Genomic DNA, 22,836 nt, shown 5'->3' on the forward strand with positions numbered 1-22,836 from the left:
ACAACGAACAAAACAAACAACACAAACAAAGACTTCCCTCCACCAAGATTTGAAAGTATCTTGTCCCCCCATTGGTCCTCTGATCAGGTGTCAGCCAGGTTCACTGAGCTTCTTAACCCTTTACAGGTAAAAGAGACATTAACTCTTAACCATCTGTTTATGACAAGAGTGAATAAATGAGGACTCGGCACACCACTTCTGAAAGGTTGCCGTCCCCTGTTTTAGTATATGTGTAGTTTGTAAAGTGCTTGGAAATATTTGTAGATGAAAGTTACAGTAATATACAAATGTAAGATACTGAAAAAAAATCAACAGAAGTTTGTGGAATGGTGATACCAAAAGAATAATGATAACACTCTAGCATGGATATAAAAGTTTAATGCTAGGAAATGTCATGGCCAAATTACATTTGGGCATGGCTCTTTCAACTACTTCAAGTAAAATGGAATGTCAGCTCAAGACAAGTTTCAGAGTAGCAGCTGTGTTAGTCTGTATCCGCAAAAAGAACAGGAGTACTTGTGGCACCTTAGAGACTAACAAATTTATTTGAGCATAAGCTTTCGTGGACTACAGCCCACTTCATCGGATGCATAGAATGGAACATATAGTAAGGAGATATATATACACATACAGAGAACATGAAAAGGTGGGAGTTGCCCTACCAACTCTAAGAGGCTAATTAATTAAGATGAGGTATTATCAGCAGGAGAAAAAAAAACTTTTGTAGTGATAATCAAGATGGCCCATTTCAGACAGTTTGACAAAAAGGTGTGAGGATACTTAACATGGGGAAATAGAATCAATGTGTTTAATGGCTCAGCCATTCCCAGTCTCTATTTAAGCCTAAATTGATGGTATCTAGTTTGCATATGTGACAGTGTACCCCATAAGGCTTTATGGGGTGGGGGTGCTCATAAATGTATGTATGATATAACTGGAATAGGGTTTTGCTACATGTAAAGGTTATTATCTCCTGGTTATGTTCATCCTAGTTGTATGCAGGCACCATTTGTGTGTTCAGAGTTATGAATATTGGCTGTATAATTGCTTGATTTCAAGTTGTCCTTTTGGTCACTTCCTGGGAAAGGAATGTGCAAATTAAGTGCTCAATCCAGAAGCATTTAAACGGACAAAAGAGCTTGGAAGACTCCAATCCACATAAGAAGTCTACCTGAGGACATTCAAGGTAGCATGTGGGTAATGACTGCTGCCTGCAGGTCCTGAGTCATGCATGGACATGTGACTTGCCCATGTGATTCCAAATCTCCATTTTGTGACTGGATTCTACACAGGGTGAGAAGGTGGTCTCCACTCACAAAAGAAAGTCTATTTAAACCCCTGGGAGACCCCTACATTTTGTCTTCAGCTGGCTAAAGAAGGAACCTCTCTACCACCCCAGGATACTTAAAGGAAACTGAAACAAACAGTAACTACAGGGGTGTGAGTGATTGCAGGACCCAGGCTAGCCTGTAAAAGGGAGCATTCTGGAACTGGTGAGGATCTTATCTGTATTCAGTTTGATTAGACACAGATTTGCGCATTTTATTTTATTTTGCTTGGTGACTTACTTTGTTCTGTCTATTACTACTTGGAACCACTTAAATCCTACTTTCTGTATTTAATAAAATCACTTATTAATTAACTCAGAGTATGCATTAATAATTGGGAAAGCAAACAGCTGTGCATATCTCTCTATAAGGGTGAACAATTTATGAGTTTACTCTGTATACGCTTTATACAGAGTAAAACGGATTTATTTGGGTTTAGATCCATTGGGAGTTGGGCATCTGGGTGCTAAAGACAAGCACACTTCTGTCAGCTGCTTTCAGGTAAACCTGCAGCTTTGGAGCAAGTAATTCAGAACCTGGGTCTTTGTTGGAGTAGACGGAAGTGTCTGGCTCAGCAAGACAGGGTGCCAGGGCCCTGAGCTGGCAGGGTAGGCAGGGATAGAAGTAGTCTTGGCACATCGGTTGGCAGCTCCCAAGGGGGTTTCTGTGATCCAACCCGTCACAGCATATTAATTCAAGTTCAGCAGTTTCTCATTGGAGTCTGTTTTTGAAGCTTTTCTGTTGCAAGATTGCCACTTTTAAGTCTGTTACTGAGTGACCAGAGAGGTTGAAGTGTTCTCCTACTGGTTTTTGAATGTTACGATTCCTGATGTCAGATTTGAGTCCATTTATTCTTTTGCATAGAGACTGTCTGGTTTGGCCAATGTACATGGCAGAGGGGCATTGCTGGCACATATCACATTGTGATATATCACATGTGCAGGTGAACGAGCCCCTGATGGCGTGGCTGATGTGATTAGGTCCTATGATGGTGTCACTTGAATAGATATGTGGACAGAGTTGGCATCAGGCTTTGTTGCACGGATAGGTTCCTGGGTTAGTGTTTTTGTTGTGTGGTCTGTGGTTGCTGGAGAGTATTTGCTTCAGGTTGGGGGGCTGTCTGTAAGCTAGGACAACTCTGTCTCCCAAGTACAGAGCAATTGTATACAAAAAAATCACACAGGGAACAACTTGTTCTCAATCAGCTGCAGGTGGAGTCACCATTCATGTGTGCTTTGCGACCCTAACATCAGAGGCAAATGGAGCATCACTTGCAGCTAGCTCACATAGCATTCTCATCGTCATGTGGGATCATATACTAATGGGAATCATCAGGTTGCAGCTTTTTCCTTAGAAATATCAGAGATATGCACAGGATACAATCAAGAAAAATCAGCACTGACTGTAATATTTGAATCTAATCAGCGGTGACTGTAATATTTGAATGTGTGTGCCTCAATTCCGCATGTGGGTGCTAGGATGGCCAATTTTGTTTGGACATATTCTTGGAGGCTTCATCACATGACAATCTTTAATTAAAGATTAATCTTTAATTCCTGGGGATTCCAGGACAATCCTGGAGGATTGGCAACCGAAGGGGTGCAACCTTACAAGGGTGAGAATGGTAATACTCAGAGCTATGTAAATTGACTTGCACTTGAGTAAATTGAGCTAGCTGTTTAACTCTGATTTATATAGCATACTTCTGTATTTCAGGGATGGGGGTGGGGGCTGTAGATCATCCATTGCAATCACCAGAACTACTCTATTACTGGGGTAAGTGAGATCAGAGACTGGGTGCTTTATTCCTGCAATTTTTGACTCTTGTGTATGTTCAAAATTGTAACCTTCCTTTTACTGTAAAGTATGTTTTTGTACTTAATATTAATATTCAACTAAAAATGCTGAAAGGAGCCAGACCACAAAGCTGAACTCTACCTTTGGTCTGCCAAAATGCATAGTGAAACATGTTTGTGCAAATGCTGCAGTGACTGATAAATCTGCTTCATTTAAAAGCAGTCATAAGTACTACATGTGGCATTTTGGATGGGCTTCCCGATGAAAGCTTTTGAAACTGTGATTGATACTAATAACCAAATGTGTATATTAAATATACTGGGCATGATTCTCAAGCACTTTGCCCCTTGTGTAGTCACCTACCCCTGTGTAAAGTGGGTGTAAAGCACTGCAATCATTGTGAAGGCAAGGAGAGAATTCTGATTTGTGCACATAAATGACTGCAGAAAGTGCAAGGCCTTGGAGGATCAGACCCTTCTTAAAAACTGATGACAAATTATGGCACATAATCTGCAATAATTTCTCAAAACAGCTTCCAGGACAACAGTAGCAGATTTACCGGAATCTAGATAACTGAATAGCCTTTGGCCTATAAGGCTACATTACAAGCTTTTCAGCAGCTCTGGTGTATGATTTTCATCTGTGCTTGTCAGAGGAAAAGGATCAATTGTTCTCTGTATTGCTTGTTATCAAAAGGGAGAAATGGAAACGCTTGATGAGCAAAGGTTACTGATTATTGTACACTAGATGTTCCTACTGCATGTGTTTGTCCAATGGATCATTTTCCAGTTCATTTCTTTCACACATCATAAAACCCTCATGTAGGACAGCAGGGAAGCTTATCCAGAAATCAGACTTAGGCCATGGCTACACTGGCGCTTTACAGCGCTGCAACTTTCTCGCTCAGAGGTGTGAAACCCCCCGCCCCCCCCCCCCGAGTGCTGCAAGATACAGCGCTGTAAAGCGTCAGTGTAAACAGTGCTGCAGCGCTCGGAGCTCTCTCCCAGCGCTGGCGCTGCGACTACGCTCACACTAGGAGCGCTTTGAAGTTTCGAGTGTAGCCATACCCTTAGAGAGGGTTCAGCTTCACCTATACCACTTGTAAGGAAGCCTGTCCAGGCAGGTCGTCCTACATAGGTGCTGGAGGAGAGGAGATTTGTGCTCTGCTGGCTTTTTAATTTTATTTCTGTGTTGCAATTTATTGCAGGAGTACTCCCTTTTTATTTTGTATACAAGGCTAAATAGATAAAAAGAAAAAAAAAATTGAAAGAATATAGGATAGGCCACATTCCACACATTTTTACACAGCCCGTCTTAACGAAAACATTACACTTCAATTTTCTATACATAACTATTTCACATGAACAGTATTTACTCCTTGGCCCATGATTAGTCTTGATTTTAAAGCAGCAGCAAAATAACTCTACAACATCTGTCAAATTGTACACTGTGCCTTTGTTCTTTCCCTCTATCAGCTGCTTCTGAACACAAACTTAAATTTCATCTGTCTTTTAGTAAGCACTTATTTGAATGAATCAGAAGAGACAAGGGTGAAACTTAATGGCATTTGGCTACGGTCATACCGCCCTGCACTTTAAGCGGGGATGGAGGGGAAGAGTGAGGGGAGTTGTCTAGCTGGCTGGGAGAAGAGGGTAATGCTTTCTTGCTTGGAGGAGTTGGGGGGATGTAAAACTGCTGGAAAAGCAGTCAGTGTGGTAGATAACTCACCACCTAGGAATGAGGGGTTTAAAAAGGTCAGCCTGGGTTTGGCCCCTCCCCTCATTCACTCAGAACAGGCTGGGCAGCACCCACCATCCCTCCCTATTTAGGTCACAAGTATGCTGGGTGATTAGTTGTATCTGCTGTGGGCATTACATTAGCCACCCCACTAAGGGGGGCTGGGAAGGAATTTTTCCTTTACCACCATATTGGCCAAGTGCCGGTTCACCTTCCTCACAGCAGGTTCAGGTGGCCTCTGTTCATGCACAGCATGACGGGCGGTAGGCCATATATTGCAACTCTTTATTGAAGTGTGTAGCAGATGTTCAGTGCAGGTACTCCATAAATTAAGCCACAAAAAATCCCAAATGGATAAAAGGCTTGGAAAAGGAATTAAGGAGAAGTGCTTGGTAATTGAGCAAGCTGGGGGCAGTTGGAGACTCCTCTGATTGGTACATTGGGGAGCCAACCCTCCATCATTATAGTCCACCCTAACCCCTCCTACAAAGGGGCGTGGTCCCAGCAAAGGAACTACTGGAGGGACCTGGAGGAAAAGGGGGGGAGCTGGTGGAAGCCCCCCCACCTCCAGAATTGTCTGGAATTTGAGGTGTCTGGCAATTGATCTGCTGGAGGAACATGAACGGAAAGGGGCAGGAGGGGCTGAAAAAAGCACTCATCCTCCCATCCCCCGTGAATTGTGGGGGTTTTCACCTGCACTGCACATTTTATCCACCAGGTTAGTCTCAGACATCTAATAATAAAGTTGCAGCCTGATTAAACCCATATCTAATGTCTCCTGTCATTCTTTCAGCATAGCCAGACAATAGCCATAATGCTCATAAGTTCTGTACTGTAGCATCAACCATCTTAGACATGATTGCATGACTACATAGGTTGCGATGTGCAATCGGACTTTTAGAGTGAATGGATTAATAATTAAGGTGAGACTAAAAATATTAAAGGATTACTAAATAGGAACATCTGCCCTTACCATCTGAACGTTACTAAAGAACAAGAAAGAAATTAAGTGCGTTAAATATTAGATGTTATTAATTGGATTCCATAGTGCAAATTCCCATAATTGAGATGGAAGAAGATTTCCACAATAATGTCATGTAGTATTATTAAAACACTTCCTACCATACAAGAAGGGGAATTCCAGAGAGATTCAGCCCCCCCACCCCCACCAGCCCTTGCCACCACAAGTCAATTTTACAAGGTGCAGGATGCTGGCCAAGAAAACTAAAAAAAAAAATAAATTGTAGGGGGAAAGGATGCTTTAAAAGAAGTGTATTCATTAAATATGGCAAGCAAAATGAATGCGGTGAAAAGTTTGCTATTTTACTGCATGCTGAAGATATTAGTCAGTATTTAAACAGGACAGAGCTGTAATGTCATCACTGCACTAGAAAAAAGGTGCTGACAGCCTACATAAGCAAACGTTTATCTCCACCATCAGATCTTAAGCCAATATGTTCTTAGGTCCCTAAGAATTTTGGAATTCCATAAAGACGTTGCACTATACGCTTTGAAGCATAACTCTTAAGATCTAGAAGGAATACATCTAAAATAATCCACTCAAACTATACATTTCCTGCCAAATCAAATGCACTGTAGCACATCAGCTGTCAGAATCATGGATTTGAAATGGGGATTCCTGATGTCTATCAGTTAGCTTTGGATTTTTATGTCTTTGACCACTTTGAACTTCCACATACTAATAACACAGTAGCTGCATGATGTGTTTAATATGTAGAATAAGATAGTTCATGGAAGCAAACCCTACGTAATAATGACTTAGGGCAAAGGTCCCAATGACTTTAATGGTGCAGGATCAGGGCCTTCCTGCAGCTATTCTGTTTGGCTGCAGGCATCTGTCCATGCAGAACAAATTGCAAGATTAGGTCTTAAAAAGTATAACTAATTGCTCCACTATCATTTTATTCAGGGGTTCTCACACTTTTGTACTAGTGACCCCTTTCACACAGCAAGGCTTTGAGTGTAACCCCCCTTATAAATTAAAAACATTTTTTTATATATTTAACACCATGATAAATGCTGGAGGCAAAGGGGCTTTGGTGTGGAGGCTGACAGCTCACGACCCCCAGTAGTAACCTCGTGACCCCTGAGGGGTCCTGACCCCCAGTTTGAGAACCCCTGATTTTATTTGTTCATCATATGTCCCAGTACAGATGAGATAATGTGAAAGTGATGTATTTAAAATGTGATCAGCAGTAACAATACAGATTAGTTTTTAAAATTAAATGACATGTTTCAAATACCACTGGGCCAGATTCTGATAGCCACAGTCCTTACTCACCTTGCATACTTACCTCCCTCCAGTCATGATCCTACTGCTTTCAATGGGATTGTTTATAATAATTTGGCCCACTAAAATTCGCAAATTGGTGGTGTGGCAAACTCAGGACACTTAGCTACCAGGAGAGGGATAGTAATTAGTCCCAGAAGGCTTAACCATGGAGGAATAAGGTTCAGCTGGAACAAGGGTTACCAGGGAGCTAATTAGTTTCAGGTGGCCTGTCAATAACCTAGTCCCAGATTTGGACCTTCGCGTCCAAAATATGGGGGTTAGCATGAAAACCTCCAAGCTTAGTTACCAGCTTGGACCTGGTACTGCTGCCACCACCCAAAAAATTAGAGTGTTTTGGGGCACTCTGGTCCCCCCCAAAAAGCGTCCCTGGGGACCCCAAGACCCAAATCCCTTGAGTCTCACAACAAAGGGAAATAATCCTTTTCCCTTCCCCCCCCCCCCCCCCCCGGTGCTTCTGGAGAGATACACAGAAGCAACCTCCGTGAATCTAAGCAGAGGGAGTCCACCTTCTCTAATTCCAGTCCTGGAACAAAAAGCACTTCCCTCTTCACCCAGAGGGAATGCAAAGTCAGGCTAGTAAATCTAACACACACAGATTTCCCCCCTGACTTCTTCCTCCCACCAATTCCCTGGTGAGTACAGACTCAATTCCCTGGAGTTTCCCAACTAAAGAAAAACTCCAACAGGTCTTCAAAGAAAGCTTTATATAAAAAAGAAAGAAAAATACATACAAATGGTCTCTCTGTATTAAGGTGACAAATATAGGGTCAATTGCTTAAAAGAAATATTGAATAAACAGCCTTATTCAAAAAGAATACAATTCAAAGCACTCCAGCAACTATAGACATGTAAATACAAAAGAAAAAAACAATAACACTTATTGTTTTTATGATCTCTGTACTCACAACTTGGAAACAGAAGATTAGAAAAGCAGGAAATAGAAAAATCCTTCTCTAGCTGAGAGAGATTCAGGCAGACAGAAGACAAAGAACTCAGACACAAACTTCCCTCCACCCAGAGTTGAAAAAATCCGGTTTCCTGATTGGTCCTCTGGTCAGGTGCTTCAGGTTACTTTTTTTTTCAGGTGAAAGCGACATTAACCTTTAGCTATCTGTTTATGACATGGCCCCAATGGCTGGAGACCTTTTTAAACCCTCCCTGGCAGGGAAGCAGGGGGGAGGAGAGAAGTAGAGTAGCTGCCAGCGAGTAGGGGCAGCTGAACTCTGAAACTTTTCTTGCAAGGGAGATTGCACTCTCCCCAGAAGGAGCGGAAAACAGAACAAGGGCCTGACTGAGAAGGGATCAGCCAGACCCTGCGCGACTGTGAAGGGCTTTTGCTTTGCCCAAGCCTGTGTCTCCAAGGCTAAGAAGGACTGAGCTAGCAGAGGAGAGGCAGGTACTTTGCCACAGTGGTGATTGATGTGTATGTGAGAAGTGCTTATTATCAGATACTAATTGGTGTTCTTTGTAATCTCTCCTGTCTGAAATAGAGTGGAAAGTTCATTCTTGGTGTTCTGTTCTATGTATCCATCTCTGTGTACATTCTCCAGTATAATCTGCATCTTGCTTTACTTAAACAAATCAATGTCTTATCATCTATTTTTAGAAAAATAGTTTGCATAGATTGGGCAAAATGTGGAAGAAAATATTGGTAACTGAGGAGTATTCAGTGTTTCTTCCATTATCAGTGTTGTAGTAAATGTACTGAAAATAGGAGCTGGTCAAAATATGAAAAGGGAATAATCATTTCAGATATAGCCCTTTTTTGTATGTTTGCAAACCAGACCAACATTCTGTAAATGTAATTGTTAATCAAAAGTATTCACAAACCCCATATAGTCTACAGCTAATCAGAAAACATTTGATTTCACTGTATTAATCTTCATTGCTTATTTTTGTTTTTTTGCCACAGGTGTAGTTCGTCAGGTGAAGCCCATTGTTGGACCTTTCCATGCCATTCTGAAACTGGAGATGAACTATGTGGTGAACGGGATTGTCTCTCATCGTAATGTTGTCAACGTGCACATATTTGTGTCTGAATATTGGTTTTAGTAGAGCTTTAAAATCTGAAACAAGCAAGCCACTGCAGACTAAATCCTTACCACAAACTATTATGTTATATGCCGATTTGTAAAACCCAATAGTGTTTTGTTTTTTGTTTTGTTTTTTAACATTTGGATTATAGTTTAATTAAGACAAGTACCAAGCTATGTTGACTAGATGTAGGATGGAGCAAAATAAATGAACCTGATTTAATTGTGTTTATAAATAAGTATGGTATAAAAGTGCTCATCTGCTTAGTGAATTTAATTCTTTTTTAAATATTCAGGCAAATCTTAACTATTGCTCCTTTACCTGATTGCCAGTGCTATAAAGGACATGGGAGAAAGAACTCGCCATAGACCATTGTGATGAATATATGGTACCATTGGAGGAAAATCCAGTGAGTCATTTTGCCTCAAATTTTTGGGTGCCCAGTTTGAAATATCTGAAAAGGCCTGATTTTCAAAAATGCCAAAATATCCACCCTCTAAAAAGCAGGCCCCTTTAAATTAATTCAAGATGGGCACCCAAAATCAATTGTCACTTTTGAAAAGCTTTGCCTAAAGATTTAAAAAAAGCTGTTTGGCCACAATTACAAGAGGAATTGTAAAAGGAAGTAAAGATAGCATGAGGAACAAGTCTTCGCACATATCAGATAAAACACTCATGTTTTGTACCTCTTATTTGACTATAAAATGAAGCATGTTGGATCCAACTTAACTAAAACCTCTAATTGGAATTAATTTATTACAAGAATTACAGCATATTGCTTACACTCCAAACCAAAATATACTCACCAATCCATTGGAATTCTAGATAAACACCTCCAGAAAGTAAAGCACAGTACAATATATATATATATTTTTAAACTTTTGTAAAGAAACCAGTATGTTAAGCTATAGACTTTTCTGAGCACCAGACCAAAGCATATGCAATAATAATGAAACTTTCTTAAATAAATTAATGTTTAATGTATGTTCTGGACATCCAAGTAATGAAAATAATGTATCTCTTTATTACAAAACTGAAAATAAACAGCTCCATGTTTGTTTTGGTCTGTAACTGAGAATCCTGAAGAAAAAAGTTTTAGTGGGAAAATACCCATATATCTTCTTTTTCCTGCTTATCTGAGAAACACACAAACAACCCTACCAGTACACCCACCCATTATTAGACAGAAACACTTGCCTTTTAACTTGCATGTAGGTTCTTTATCCAAACTCCATTGAAGTCAATGCGAGTCCTGTCTACCTCAGGCACAAACTAGGAGTTTATAACAAAAACATTCTCAGGCACAAACTGGGAGTTTATAACAAAAACATTCTCTCATATAAGTTTTGACTAAAGAACATTTGATTGGTTGTATTAAATTACACCTTAATTACTGTACATAATTTGGCTTTCAGGGTGCCATCATGAAACAGTGATAATCTAAAACATATCCAAGTGTTCTCAAAGGCTACCTGGGCAAGCCTCGCTGTCTCCTTAAATAGTTCCCATATTTAAATAGAAAGATGTTGGTGTAGCAAGTGGATTCAGAGCAGGTGTCTTTCATCATTCAACAAACTGAAGGAGATTTTTGGATAACTCCAAATCATAAGGAATACCTTGTCTTCAGGGATTGTAACAGGGTGCTGGCTTAAGAGGCACTGAACCAGCCCCTGTTAGCTCAGAACCTGCTAGCATAGCTCCCAGCCAGGGGAACTGGTTGGAGCTGGCAGGGTGTGGCTCATTAAAGGAGCCTGAGAGCAGTCACCTGTGAGCCAGCTGAGAGGAAGGCCTATAAAGCTAGTAGAAAGGAAGTAGGAGGGAGGAACAGGAAAGTGAGGATCTGTTGCTCCCAGCTGCTGAAAGAGCAAGCTGTTCCCTAAGGGGCTACCTGACTGGTATTGAATTGCATATAGCTGTATATATGTGGTGGTGGGAAAATACTGGAAAATAAAAGAGCACTGGCATGTGAAAGAGTGGTTTCCAGCGAATTTGTACCGTGAGCAATGAAGCACTTGTCTACAGACATTATTAGCCATTTTAAATTGTTCTTTTAATAAAACCCACAAAACGCTTTATTATACTGAATTAATAATGTCTGAGAAAATGGAGATGAAACAGATCCCTTAAGTCATCTAATTCTTCTCCTTGCCACTGCATGAAAAATAAATAGCATCAGTATCAAAAACCAAGAAAACTGGTTCCATCCGATTTTCTAGACTGGAGTTTGATTGCTCATTTCCTCTATAGTTAGTTGCATTAGAAAGGACTTTGGTACAGTAAAATATAAATTTTACGCTCAAAGTTATGAACAAACTCATCTACAACCTTCTCCTTTACTCTTATCTCTCCACCCTCTCTCCTATCCAGACCACTTTTTTTGATAAAATATTGAAAATGAGGATGGCAAAAGACATTAGTACTATTTCCTGGAAAACTATTTTCTTACAGTGTATCCAAATAATCTGAAAATTGTAACCAGCTTTTTGAATAACCTGGAAGTCATATGATAGTACATATCCAGTAATGATTTTATGTTTCACATCTAATGAAGATAGTGATTGCTCCGTGCCATAATCACCATGATATTCCTTAATTTATAGTATACCAGCAGAGTAAATCAGAAAATGTAATAATGATAGAAAAGGATAGCTATTCATCTAATCTAAACCTGTCACATTCAAATTTACAATCATTGCAAATTGCATAAAATCAGATAAAATAATTGGTAGTATTTATCTGTGAATGATAATAATCAGAGCTAGCCCAGTGGGAAAATATATTCATGAATTTGTCCACAAAATCCACTTCAATTTGGTTCAAAATGTTCTTGAATCCTTTGGTTCATTTTTCTTCCAGACACTGTTTCTGATTGCATGGATGTCAGCACAGGCCCTTTAATTCATGTGCAAATGAGCAAGTTTTTCTGACAACAAGAGTATGCACTACCATTATTCTGTTTATTCAGTTTTTAAAAAATTGTCATCCACTCAGGGAACAGAATCCATAGCACATGATTTAGGAGATAATTCACATAGTAAATAATGAATAGTCATAATGCTCAGTAGTAAGTAATACATAGACCCAGGCTCTCTAAAGAGGCACAATTGTATTCAGCAAAAGGCTTGCAGAGAGAAGTTTTAAGTGGGTAAAGGCTTGACTCCCTAATTATAGGGATGGCAAATGCTAGCCTGATCCCCAGTAGAGATCTTTCGGTTGTTCTGTCTTTCACAGACTGTCCACTGCCCCTTGAGGCAGTGCTGGCAGACAAGAATCACTGGGACGTAGGTAGATCCCAGATATTCTCACTGTGCTATAGGAGCTGCTACCAGGAACATAACATAAGAACAGCCGTACTTGGTCAGACCAAAGGTCCATCCAGCCCAGTAGGCTGTCTACCGATAGTGGCCAATGCCAGGTGCCCCAGAGGGAGTGAACGTAACAGCTAATGATCAAGTGATTTCTCTCCTGCCATCCAGCTCCACCTTCTGACAAACAGGGGCTAGAGACACCATTCCTTACCCATCCTGGCTAATAGCCATTAATGGACTTAACCGCCATGAATTTATCCAGTTCTCTTTTAAACCCTGTTGTAGTCCTAGACTTCACAACCTCCTCAGGCAAGGAGTTCCACAAGTTGATTGTACACCGTGTGAAGAAGAAATTCCTTTTATTTGTTTTAAACATGCTGTCCATTAATTTCATTTGGTGGCCCCTAGTTCTTGTATTATGGGAATAAGTAAATAACTTTTCCTTATTTACTTTCTTCACATCACTCATGATTTTATATACCTCTATCATATCCCCCCTTAGTCTCCTCGTTTCCAAGCTGAAAAGTCCTAGCCTCTTTAATCCAGGTATTCCTCTATGTCGGGACTCAGTTTAGGGCCATTTAAGCTCTGATTAGGGCCTGTCTGCATCACTGGAGAAATGCAGAGTGGCTGGACAACACCAAGAATTGGGCTAAAGATCTGTACTTTGTTCAAAGTGTTTGGTGGATGATAATGAATAAAAAACAACTAGGGAAAATCTTCATAAGTTTGTAGATCACTTGGCTTTTTTAAAAAAAAATCTCCACTTAAAAAAAACCAAACAAACCCAAAAAACTTCCTGAGGAGATTTATAATTTATTATTAGACAAATAAGGGGAAATTGCATAGTGAGTGTAATCTTAGTAGAACTATTAAAGAGCTCCAGAGCCAAAGACAAAATCTAAAAGAAACACAAACAAATTTCCTAATAGTGTTCACAACAGTACATTCCATATATGATAGTCAGATATGTCTGTGCCATGATGACAAGTTATTTCATGATTTGCAGATAAATATTCTGTGGTATTCCACGACAGTTTTAATAACTGATTGTATATGGTAACTCTTGGAAACAATAGTTAATTTGCTGTAATGCTTTAACATGGTAACTAACTTGTCATCACTTGTCATACATTACTGTGAATGTCTGTAAAATTAAGATGTTCCTGCCTTCACCACAAAAATCACAGTGAGCCTGAATTTGGCCCATATTAGCATCCCTTTCTCCTACCCAGTTCATGACTATTTTAGTCATTAAACACATGTAATGAATCAGTACTATGAACTTGACCGTAATGGAATCTTTTTCTCTTAGGTTTGCATTTCATGAAATGCAGGGAAGTGACAGGCATAGCAGGAGGCTGGCTTTTTCAATGGAACATCCCACCCAGTGGTCATAGAGCCACCTCTTCCATTGCCTAGCAAGATAGGCTGCACATCACAGAATGATACATTGCCTCATACATTTTATATAAGCAACTTCTATTCGTTTGTGTTCTCTCATACATGACAGTATGAAACAATTGCAATGGAGACTATTTCCAGATACTTTATATTAACCATTTGTAATGATTTATAGTTGGGTTAGCTATTAAATGTAGATTATTACTCATACTTCATGTCATGAAAAAAACATGCATATTGATGATTGTTGACAATTCACTGGTATCTAAATCTAAGGAGTAGCCCAAACCCACACGTCTATGACTGGTGGATTTAGCATTTGATTCCTTAAATTAGTAGACATTTGTAATACACACGTAAGAAGATGGTGCCCAAGGGACAGTGCACCTGAAAATGCTCATATGGGCCATTATTCTAATAAGTGCCTAGAATATATTGGGCTTGTAAATAAATGTGGTCTTGCTTCAGGTGTTTCGTACTAATGTGTGTGTCTACAGGTCACTGCGGGTGCAAAAGATGCATGTGCAAATTTGGTTTATGTAAAAATGGGGGTGCAAATTGGACTGACAAAAAGGGAACCTGGGTTCTTGAAAACACTGGCCTCAGTGTGAAGACTTGAACACTTCCCTCTTGACATTTCAGTAGCTTGGATTTAGTTTTTCTACAGATGGCTTTGATTGTGGCTCTGATCCATGACGTTTCTCTATTTCATAGTGTAGTTAAAGTATCAATGTTATATAGAAAATCAGATCCATATTTTATGTCTTTGTCTCCAATAATTTAATTATTATTTCTCTTCTCTGTAAAAAAAAAATGTGGGCAAAACCTTGCCTTTCCAAGTCTCAGGCATGCAGTGGGGAAGGGGGAGAACGGAGCCAGCAATACAGTGGGTTCAGCAGCTATCTTTTCCAACAAAGGGCATGATGATTCAGAGTAGATTTGTGGGAGTGCGCTTTGGGGGTGCCTGTTTACTGCTGCCTGAAAAAAGGATCAGCATGCACACCCTTAATATGTGCTTCTGGCTACATAATAGGCACAGAGGTAGCTGGGCCTGAGTATAAGCCCAGTTTATCAGAGCCTGCTCTCCTTCAAGCTGTGATGGCTTGGCTGGGGCACTTGCTAATTACTGAGCATTAGAATGCTTTAGGGAGAATGAGCACTGAGTTCTCATTTCGAGTCTTAACATCCAATTCTAGCTCTATCACTAACATATGGGCCAGTTAGTGCATGACACACTAGTGTGGACTAAATTTGCACTCATCTGGTGTGGACTAAAGCACCATGTAGACAAGCTCTAAAACTAAGTTTTTCACACAAAAAATGTCCACGTTGTTGAAATATTTTGGTGATCATGGAAAGTGTTTTTTTTTAAATCACAATTTTTGAAAGTATTAAAATAGTCATTGAAAATTTTGTTGACTGAAAACCATTTTTGTGGCAAATTAAAAATGTTGATTGATAACCATTTTCAGAATAGTTTCCATTTAAAAATGTGAAAAAATGGGTCCATTTAAATAGTAAAAACAACTTTAAAATTTTGAAAGTTTTTCCAAAACTAATTTTTGTTTGTTTTGTTACTATCTAGCTATCTATTTAAGGGTTTGTACTGCCACTCATCGCTGTAGTATTTAAGTGTCCCTTTTTTAAGTTAAAATGGTGCTTCTGGTAGCGTGGTAGGGTGACCAGATGTCCCGCTTTTATAGGGACAGTCCTGATTTTTGGGTCTTTTTCTTATATGGGCTCCTATTACCCCCCCCCATCCCCGTCCCAATTTTTCACACTTACTGTCTGGTCACCCTATAGGGTGGTTCTCTTTTTTTGTGGGGGGACGTGGGGGGAACTTGTTAGGATATAGGAGGTGTCAACATTGTGAGTGTCATTCTTCTGGTGGAAAGACTTTAAAAAAGGAAGGCTTTGTTGAGATTCCAAAAGACTGTCAGACTCTGGATTTGCCTCTGGAAATTTGTTCAATAGCTGGATCCCTTTAGCCAGGGGTTGAGAGTCACTTTTAGCACGTAAAATGCTATATAAATACTGAGGACAATGATTATTGTCTCACTAAAGAAACTCTAGATATCATAAGCTAGTAAATGTAACTTTAAGTCTTAGGTAACCCTCCACTAATGAGCTAATGTAATCAGGAACTAACCTTTGCCTAGAGCAGAGGTGGGCAAATTACAGCCCATGGGCCACATCCAGCTGGCGGGACCATTCTCCCCTGGCTCGAGAGGCTCCTGGCCCGGGAAGCTATCCCCAGCTCCTCCCCTGCTGTTCTTCCTACCCCACAGCCTCAGCTCACTGCGTCACCAGCACAATGCTCTGGGCAGCGGGGCTGTGAGCTCCTGAAGCAGTGCAGCTACAGACCCCGGCCTGACCTGGTGCTCTGTGCTGTGCGATGCATGACTGGCTCCAGCCAGGCAGTGTGGCTGCCTGTCCTGGTGCAGCTGCGCCGCCAGCCACCAGTGCTCCACTCCTGGGGCGGTCAGGGAGAAGGGGTGATTGGATGCAGCAGGGGTCGGGGGAGCAGTCAGGAAGGAGAGGGGGGTTGGATGGGGCGGCGGGGGGCAGTTAGGGATGGGTTCTGTGGGCAGTCAGGGGACAGGGAGCAGGGCAGGTGAATAGGGCAGGAGTCCCAGGGGGCCATCAGGGGCAAGAAGCAGGGGAAGTCAGATGGGGGTGGGAGCTGGGCCATGCCTGCCTGTTTGGGGAGGCACAGCCTCCCCTAACCAGCCCTCCATACAATTTCTGAAACCCAACGCAGCCCTCAGACCAAAAAGTTTGCCAGCCCCTGGCCTAGAAAGCCATGTCCTGAGCCAGGGTGTATCACAGTAGCTGCTTACTTAGCACCCCCGTGTGGCCAGCAGTCACTCTACAGCACCTGCCTCGCTTTTCCCTCTCTTCAGGACCCTTGAAGAACTTACAATTCAAAGGTGGTTCAAACAATCCCCAGAGGATGTCCCATTTATTTAGTCCTCTGGTACATACTGGGCCCCTAGGACTCAACCTCAATTCAGAATCTTCTCTCTTAATTAATCCAAAATAACGGACAACAAAAACTCACGCAGTCTTCATCCCACCTGGTTTTTATAGACTCTCCCCAGCCTTTACAGGGTCTCTCCCAGGCTTCTCTACCTGGGAAATTTTCTCCCACCCTCTCCTAGTTCTTCAGCTTTTCCACTGCTGACTCAGGGTTCTGCAGGCGCTTTCTTGCTCCCTGCAGAATCTACAGACTCAGCTGTAGTCACTGGTGTTCCCCCAGCTCACATACATACACTCAAACACACACACAAGCTGCCTTTTATATTTGAATCACCTGATTCCTCTCAGATGAGCCTCAGTCAGGGCTATCTTAGGCCCAGGCTCTCCAGCCCAAGGGCAAGTCATTCTGTTACAGTGTCTCAGGCCTGTCTTCCCCCAGCTCTGTCCATTGTAGATGTTAACCATGGAATCGTAGCAATGAGGACACAGATAAGAGACATATGAGGTAGAGTTTAATGTTAATGTATGTTCAGCACTTTCAGTGGAGTTGCAATCTGACAGTTGTAATTTGAATCTAGCTGTTAACAGACGTATCTGGAGGAAAGCTGTTGGAGTTTATTTGGCTTAGGCTTTGGTTCCCTGGCATTGCATCACAAACAAATATGATATTCCCGGGTAATACTATTCCTAGATGATATGTGTACTTAAAAATGGACAGGTGGTTTCAGTGCATAACTGGCACATTTTGATGGCAGTTGAACCAATGAGCCTAACCTGGAATAAACATCTCTACAGCTGAAAGAGTAGTTTAGTCTCCATGTCCATTCAATCCTTGGATTCTCTAGTGCAAGTGGTTACTCCAAGTTATGTGTGAAGCATATTAGCAGAGAAAAATTCCCTGCCTCACCTATGCTGTTAGTCCTGAATTCACTCAAAAAGTGAGAAAGGTATAGAATTAATGTAACGCTTATATGCATTGAGATCTGTGGGTGGAAAGTGCTATATAAATGCAACGTATCAGTATTAGCTTATTCTTGTGTCAGTATACCATATACTCTAGCCAATTTGATACAACTGGCAGCTAATACATTTAAGTTATCATTTTTTAATAGGACCTGTTATTTAATAGGGGAAAGGACAAATTTTGAAAAGAAAACTATTATGTTTTGGGCAATAGTGACTGATTTAATCTCTCTGCCTTTGTACACTTCCTTAACAAATGATATCTAAACCTATAGTCTACTGGTATTCAGTTTATAGAAGCAAAAAAAAGACATAAGCTAATGGCCTTAATCCTTTTGCAGCTGCCATTGTGGCGGGCTAAGAAATTACACACTAATGGAGGGGAAAAAGCACCAGAGAAATGTATGTTCTAGGTAACATGAAACAAGGTGTGGAATGGTAACTTCATTCACATGTAGTTTACATTGGGTAAGAGAGCAGAAAACATTAAAGTGTTTTCCACAAAACAATCAATATATTGTTTCCAGATATCAGATCTATAAACCAATATAACTCTGAGATTTTTTTAGAAGGAAGCACCAGCAATTAATACTCTGCATTTCATCTGTGTAAAGCCAGAAGAAATCCTGCAATGGAAGACTATCTCTGGAGTAGCAGCATGTGCTATCAGTTGAAGGACTGGGCCCTTGAAACATAAATAGGAATTCAGCACTTGAGGCTTGGTTCAAGCCTCCCTCAAGAACACCACTACAATCAATGAAACGGGTCCCAGTGTGGGCTACTTCTGGCATGGTTTCAAGGTACTTGTATTCTGTGGCTACTTTCAGGTTTTGATAGGTCAGCTGCTGGCCTGTTTTAAAGTTGCTGTTTAAACTATTGTTGGAGCTGTTCCTCAGATTAAATGGATTTGTAGATTTGATTTGTAGAACAGGTAATTCTGTTTGAGGGGAACAAATGCTTTATTTTTCTACCTTTGGGTTGTTCAGCTTGCCTTTTAAAAGATATCATATGAGGTTTCCTGTACATACTCATTCCAAAATCTTGGAGTCAGTTTCCCTTGGAAATAGGGCTTGACATTCCCTCCTAGATGATTCTGAACCATGTGCAGTTTTGATAGAAACGTCTAAGCTACATTTGGTCAGCTAACAAATATTGTTCTTTCAGAGTGAGTGAGAGAGGGACCTAAATTTGATTTATATCTCGCAGTCCCAATCAATGTGAGAGAGATTTTATAACTATCTGCACACATTCCAACATCCTCATTTGCTCTTCTGCCTCAATTTATGTTCATTAATTTGTGTTCATTATGAGCAGAGTTCCAACTGCTTCATGTGTCTGTGGATGATGCCTTTCTCTCAAATTACCAGTGTTGTCCTGATGCTGATTGATCTCTCTGAACTATAAACGTGACAATACCAAAGTTGCTCCCGGGGTGAAAGTAATTTAAAGGATTTACCGGTATGCCAGAGTTCTGAGCCAGGGCATGGCCTCAACTGGAAGAGCTGTGGCTGGGAGCCCCAGGGCCTTTAAATCACCCCGGAGCTCAGAAGCGAATTAAAGGGCCCAGGGCTCCGGCTGCTGCTGTGCTCCAGCCCTTTAAATCACTGCGGGATCCCTGCTGCCGCTACCCCAAAGCAGCAGGGCTCGGGTAGGGATTTAAAGGGCCCAGGGCTCTTGCCACTGTGGGGAGCCCTGAGCCCTTTAAATCCTGCCTGAGCCCTGCCGCCGCTACCCTAGGGCAGTGGTGGCAGGGCTCCAGCAGTGAATTAAAAGGCTAGGGGCTCCAGCCGCTGCAGGGAGTCCTGGGCCCTTTAAAGTGCTGCCAGAGTTCTGGCAGCAGGGCTTGGGCAGCACTTTAAAGGGCCTGGGGCTCCCTGCAGCGGCTGGAGCTCCAGGCCCTTTAAATCCCTATCTGAGCCTGGCTGTCAGAGCTCCGGTGGTGATTTAAAGGGCCCCGGGCTCCACATAGCAGCTGGAGCTCTGGGTTCTTTAAATCACCACTGGAGAAGCCAGTCAAGTCTGGCACGGCATACCAGCCCGTACCAGCTTACTTTCACCTCTGGTTGCTCCCACAATGACTTCTAATTTCTGAGAGACTTTGTTTCCTGATGCCTGTGGTGAACACAGAAGGTGTGAGGCTGTGTGGAAATTGCTAGACAATAATGTATACCCACAATGTCACCAGATGAAAGATTTTTTTTCATTCCTGCCGAGGCCTGCTTCATTTTGCTTTCTCCTTACCTCCCCCCCCCCGACCCCCACACCATCGCTCCCTTTTTCCTTGTATTCTCCCCTCTTTCTTCCACCTTTCTTTTTTTCCTCTTTCCCTACCACCCGCTTAATCTGACCTCTTTTTATGTAATTCTTTTTCATAATTAAACAATTAGAGCTAAATACTCTCAGCAAATCCATAAGGTAGCTTTTATTTCTGCAGTAACCCAAGATCTATCTTGGCTGCCAATGTGGAAAGACAGAGCTGCTGGATGTTTTCATACACCAAACTGTGTTCCACACCTAATCTGCACCACCTCCATGTTAGTGCAAGATGGTCTCCAAAAAGGTATTTTTTTAAAGTTCAATGCACCACATTTAGACTTACTGCTTAAAATGGAATCCATTTTTGGTAGCTATTTTGCAAATGTAAAGCATAAGTCTCTTCTGATGTGGAGCTTCAAAGGAGGTAAGAGAATAAATCAGAGATGCAAAAAACCGTTATGTGTAAGCCACACCATCTCAGAGTTGGCCCCTGCACAAGCAATTGATGTGTTATGTTTTATCTATAGTTTTAATTAATACAGCTGGGTGTTTTGGCTCCAGCAGTAGAGGTTCATGCTTTAGAGGTTCCACGTGAAGCCGAACAAATAATGAATTTCTCAGGGCCAAACTGGAAAAATAAAAAGTTTGATTCAAACTGAATTTTTTTGTTGTTGTCACTAAGATGACAAACCAAAAACAAACAAATAAACAAACAAAAACCTTTGTTTTGAATCTAACTGAACATTTTGTTCAACTCTAAATAAGTGTTCTGTTTTTGTTTCATTTGGGGTGTTTTTCACCCTTTTATTCCCCTCACACAAATTATCTAAATTTTGAAATGAAGTATTGTTTTGAAATGAAAAGTCAAAATATTTTGACATTTCAGTTCTTTCCAGGAAAAACTATTTGCCAATTCAACCTGAATTCACAAAGAGTTTCAATATGTGCTGTCCCGTGTCCCTCCCCCCACCCCCTCCAACAATGCATTATTATTTGCTGAAAAAAATTGCCCAGCTCTAGTCTGGAGTTATTCTAATAAAATGGATTCTCACAACTGATTTTAAATTAAAATATCCATGGGGGGAAATTAGTCACATAACATTTCTGATACTAACCAACAATAAGTAATATTGTCTTAAAGATTATCACAAAGTAGGCTCTTCTCATGTTGGTACCTATTCCATTCTGTTGTTGTCTGCTTTACAGTACTTGAAACCTATTTGCTGGGCACCACGTGAACCCCACCTTTAGGAAGGCTAGCCCTCCCGGCCCAGCCCCTTCTTCCCAAGACCCCATGGCCGGAACCCCAAGGCCCTCCCACCTCTGTGCCCAGAGGAACCCCAGCCTGCCCCAAGACGCTGGCCTGCCTGCCTCCGAACTGCTCCGGGCCACCCCAGCCCCTGGCCACCAGCCAGAATGCTGGGTCACCAGCTAGCCCAAGCTCCAGGCCACTGGCTGGAGCTGAGCCCCTGCCAGCTTCAGGGGAGATGGAAAGTGAGGGCGAGGCCTTCCCTGGCCTATGATACCTGCTGCCCATACCTATTTGCCTTCTCTAAGAGCTAGAGTTACTGAGAGTCTCCTTGTATTTGTGGTGGAGAGCGGCAGAGCTATTAAAAGGGAAGCTTTTTCCATATTTCATTGGTCAGACTTCATGTAGGCAACTAGAATGCAAGTTTCTCCCAACCTGCCCCATCAGTGACCTCAGACTTATAGGACCACCCTTGTCTTGGATGAGAAGTAAGTTAAATTATAGGCTGCTGAATTGTTCTGATACTGCCAACATTTTGGGCAGAAGTTGTAATAATGATAAAAAAGCCTCAGTGTAATGGATACCAACTTAACTCCGTAACTACAGGTTAGGTTTTGAAAATTACAAATATGTGTTTAAGTCAGGCTAACCATAAAGTACTAGATGGTGCTTCAGCTGTGGCCAGTTGTATAGTATTTAGAAATTAGAAAGGAATGTATTTTTCTTCCAAAGTGGAAAAATTGTAGTAAGTTGGTACATACTGAGCATATGCTAGTTTGTCCTGCTCTATAGTATTTATCATGTAATTAGTTACATGCAGATAATCAGTGGTTGATAAAATACTTCTTAAGCAGCTTGTTTTCTTCCTCCAACACTCAGAAAGACTGTTACATCTTCACAACGAGTTCTTATTCATGGGTATGTTCATTAACTAGTTAATCTTCTATGTTCTATCTCTTCTACATTAGAGGCCTGATCCTAAGCCCACTGAAGTCAGTGGAAAGATTGGTCCTATGTCTTACTACACCTGTTGGACCAAATTTCATTTTCTCAAGTGGTGAATATGGAACTTCATTTTGCCTCTAATTATATACATGAGCTCCTTCACTTGCTGCTTTATGATCTCAGGGTTTCTTCCAGCTTATCCACTTTCAGTAGCTCTCTGATATTTTTCCTTTCCTCTTGGCTTCCTTCCCCTTGCACCTGACCTCTGATTCCTCTCTTCCCCACTGAACATTTTCAGATGCAGCTCATGTGGTACATGGAAATAGTATTCCATGCTGTAATCTCTGTATCTGCCAGGCTGTCAAGGTTCCTTCCCCACTCTGAACTTTAGGGTACAGATGTGAGACCTGCATGGACACTTCTAAGCTTAATTACCAGCTTAGATCTGGTATTGCTGCCACCACCCCCAAGCACTATTTTTCTTCCCTGGGTAGTCTTGAGAGACTTCACCAATTTCCTGGT

General features: G+C 41.3%; 1 protein-coding gene across 1 annotated transcript in view; it reads left to right on the top strand.

Moving 5' to 3' along the window:
• Positions 1–10,267, top strand: part of FBLN1 (fibulin 1) — a 110,347-nt gene extending 100,080 nt beyond the window's left edge. Inside the window, exon 17 of the mRNA XM_050965349.1 lies at positions 9,089–10,267. Within this exon, the coding sequence (XP_050821306.1) occupies positions 9,089–9,228 (140 nt within the window). The 3' untranslated portion in view covers positions 9,229–10,267. The remainder of the gene's footprint in view (positions 1–9,088) is intronic.
• The last annotated feature ends 12,569 nt before the right edge of the window (positions 10,268–22,836 follow it).

This window comes from Gopherus flavomarginatus, chromosome 1 (assembly GCF_025201925.1).
Source record: "Gopherus flavomarginatus isolate rGopFla2 chromosome 1, rGopFla2.mat.asm, whole genome shotgun sequence".
NCBI classification, from domain to species: domain Eukaryota; kingdom Metazoa; phylum Chordata; order Testudines; family Testudinidae; genus Gopherus; species Gopherus flavomarginatus.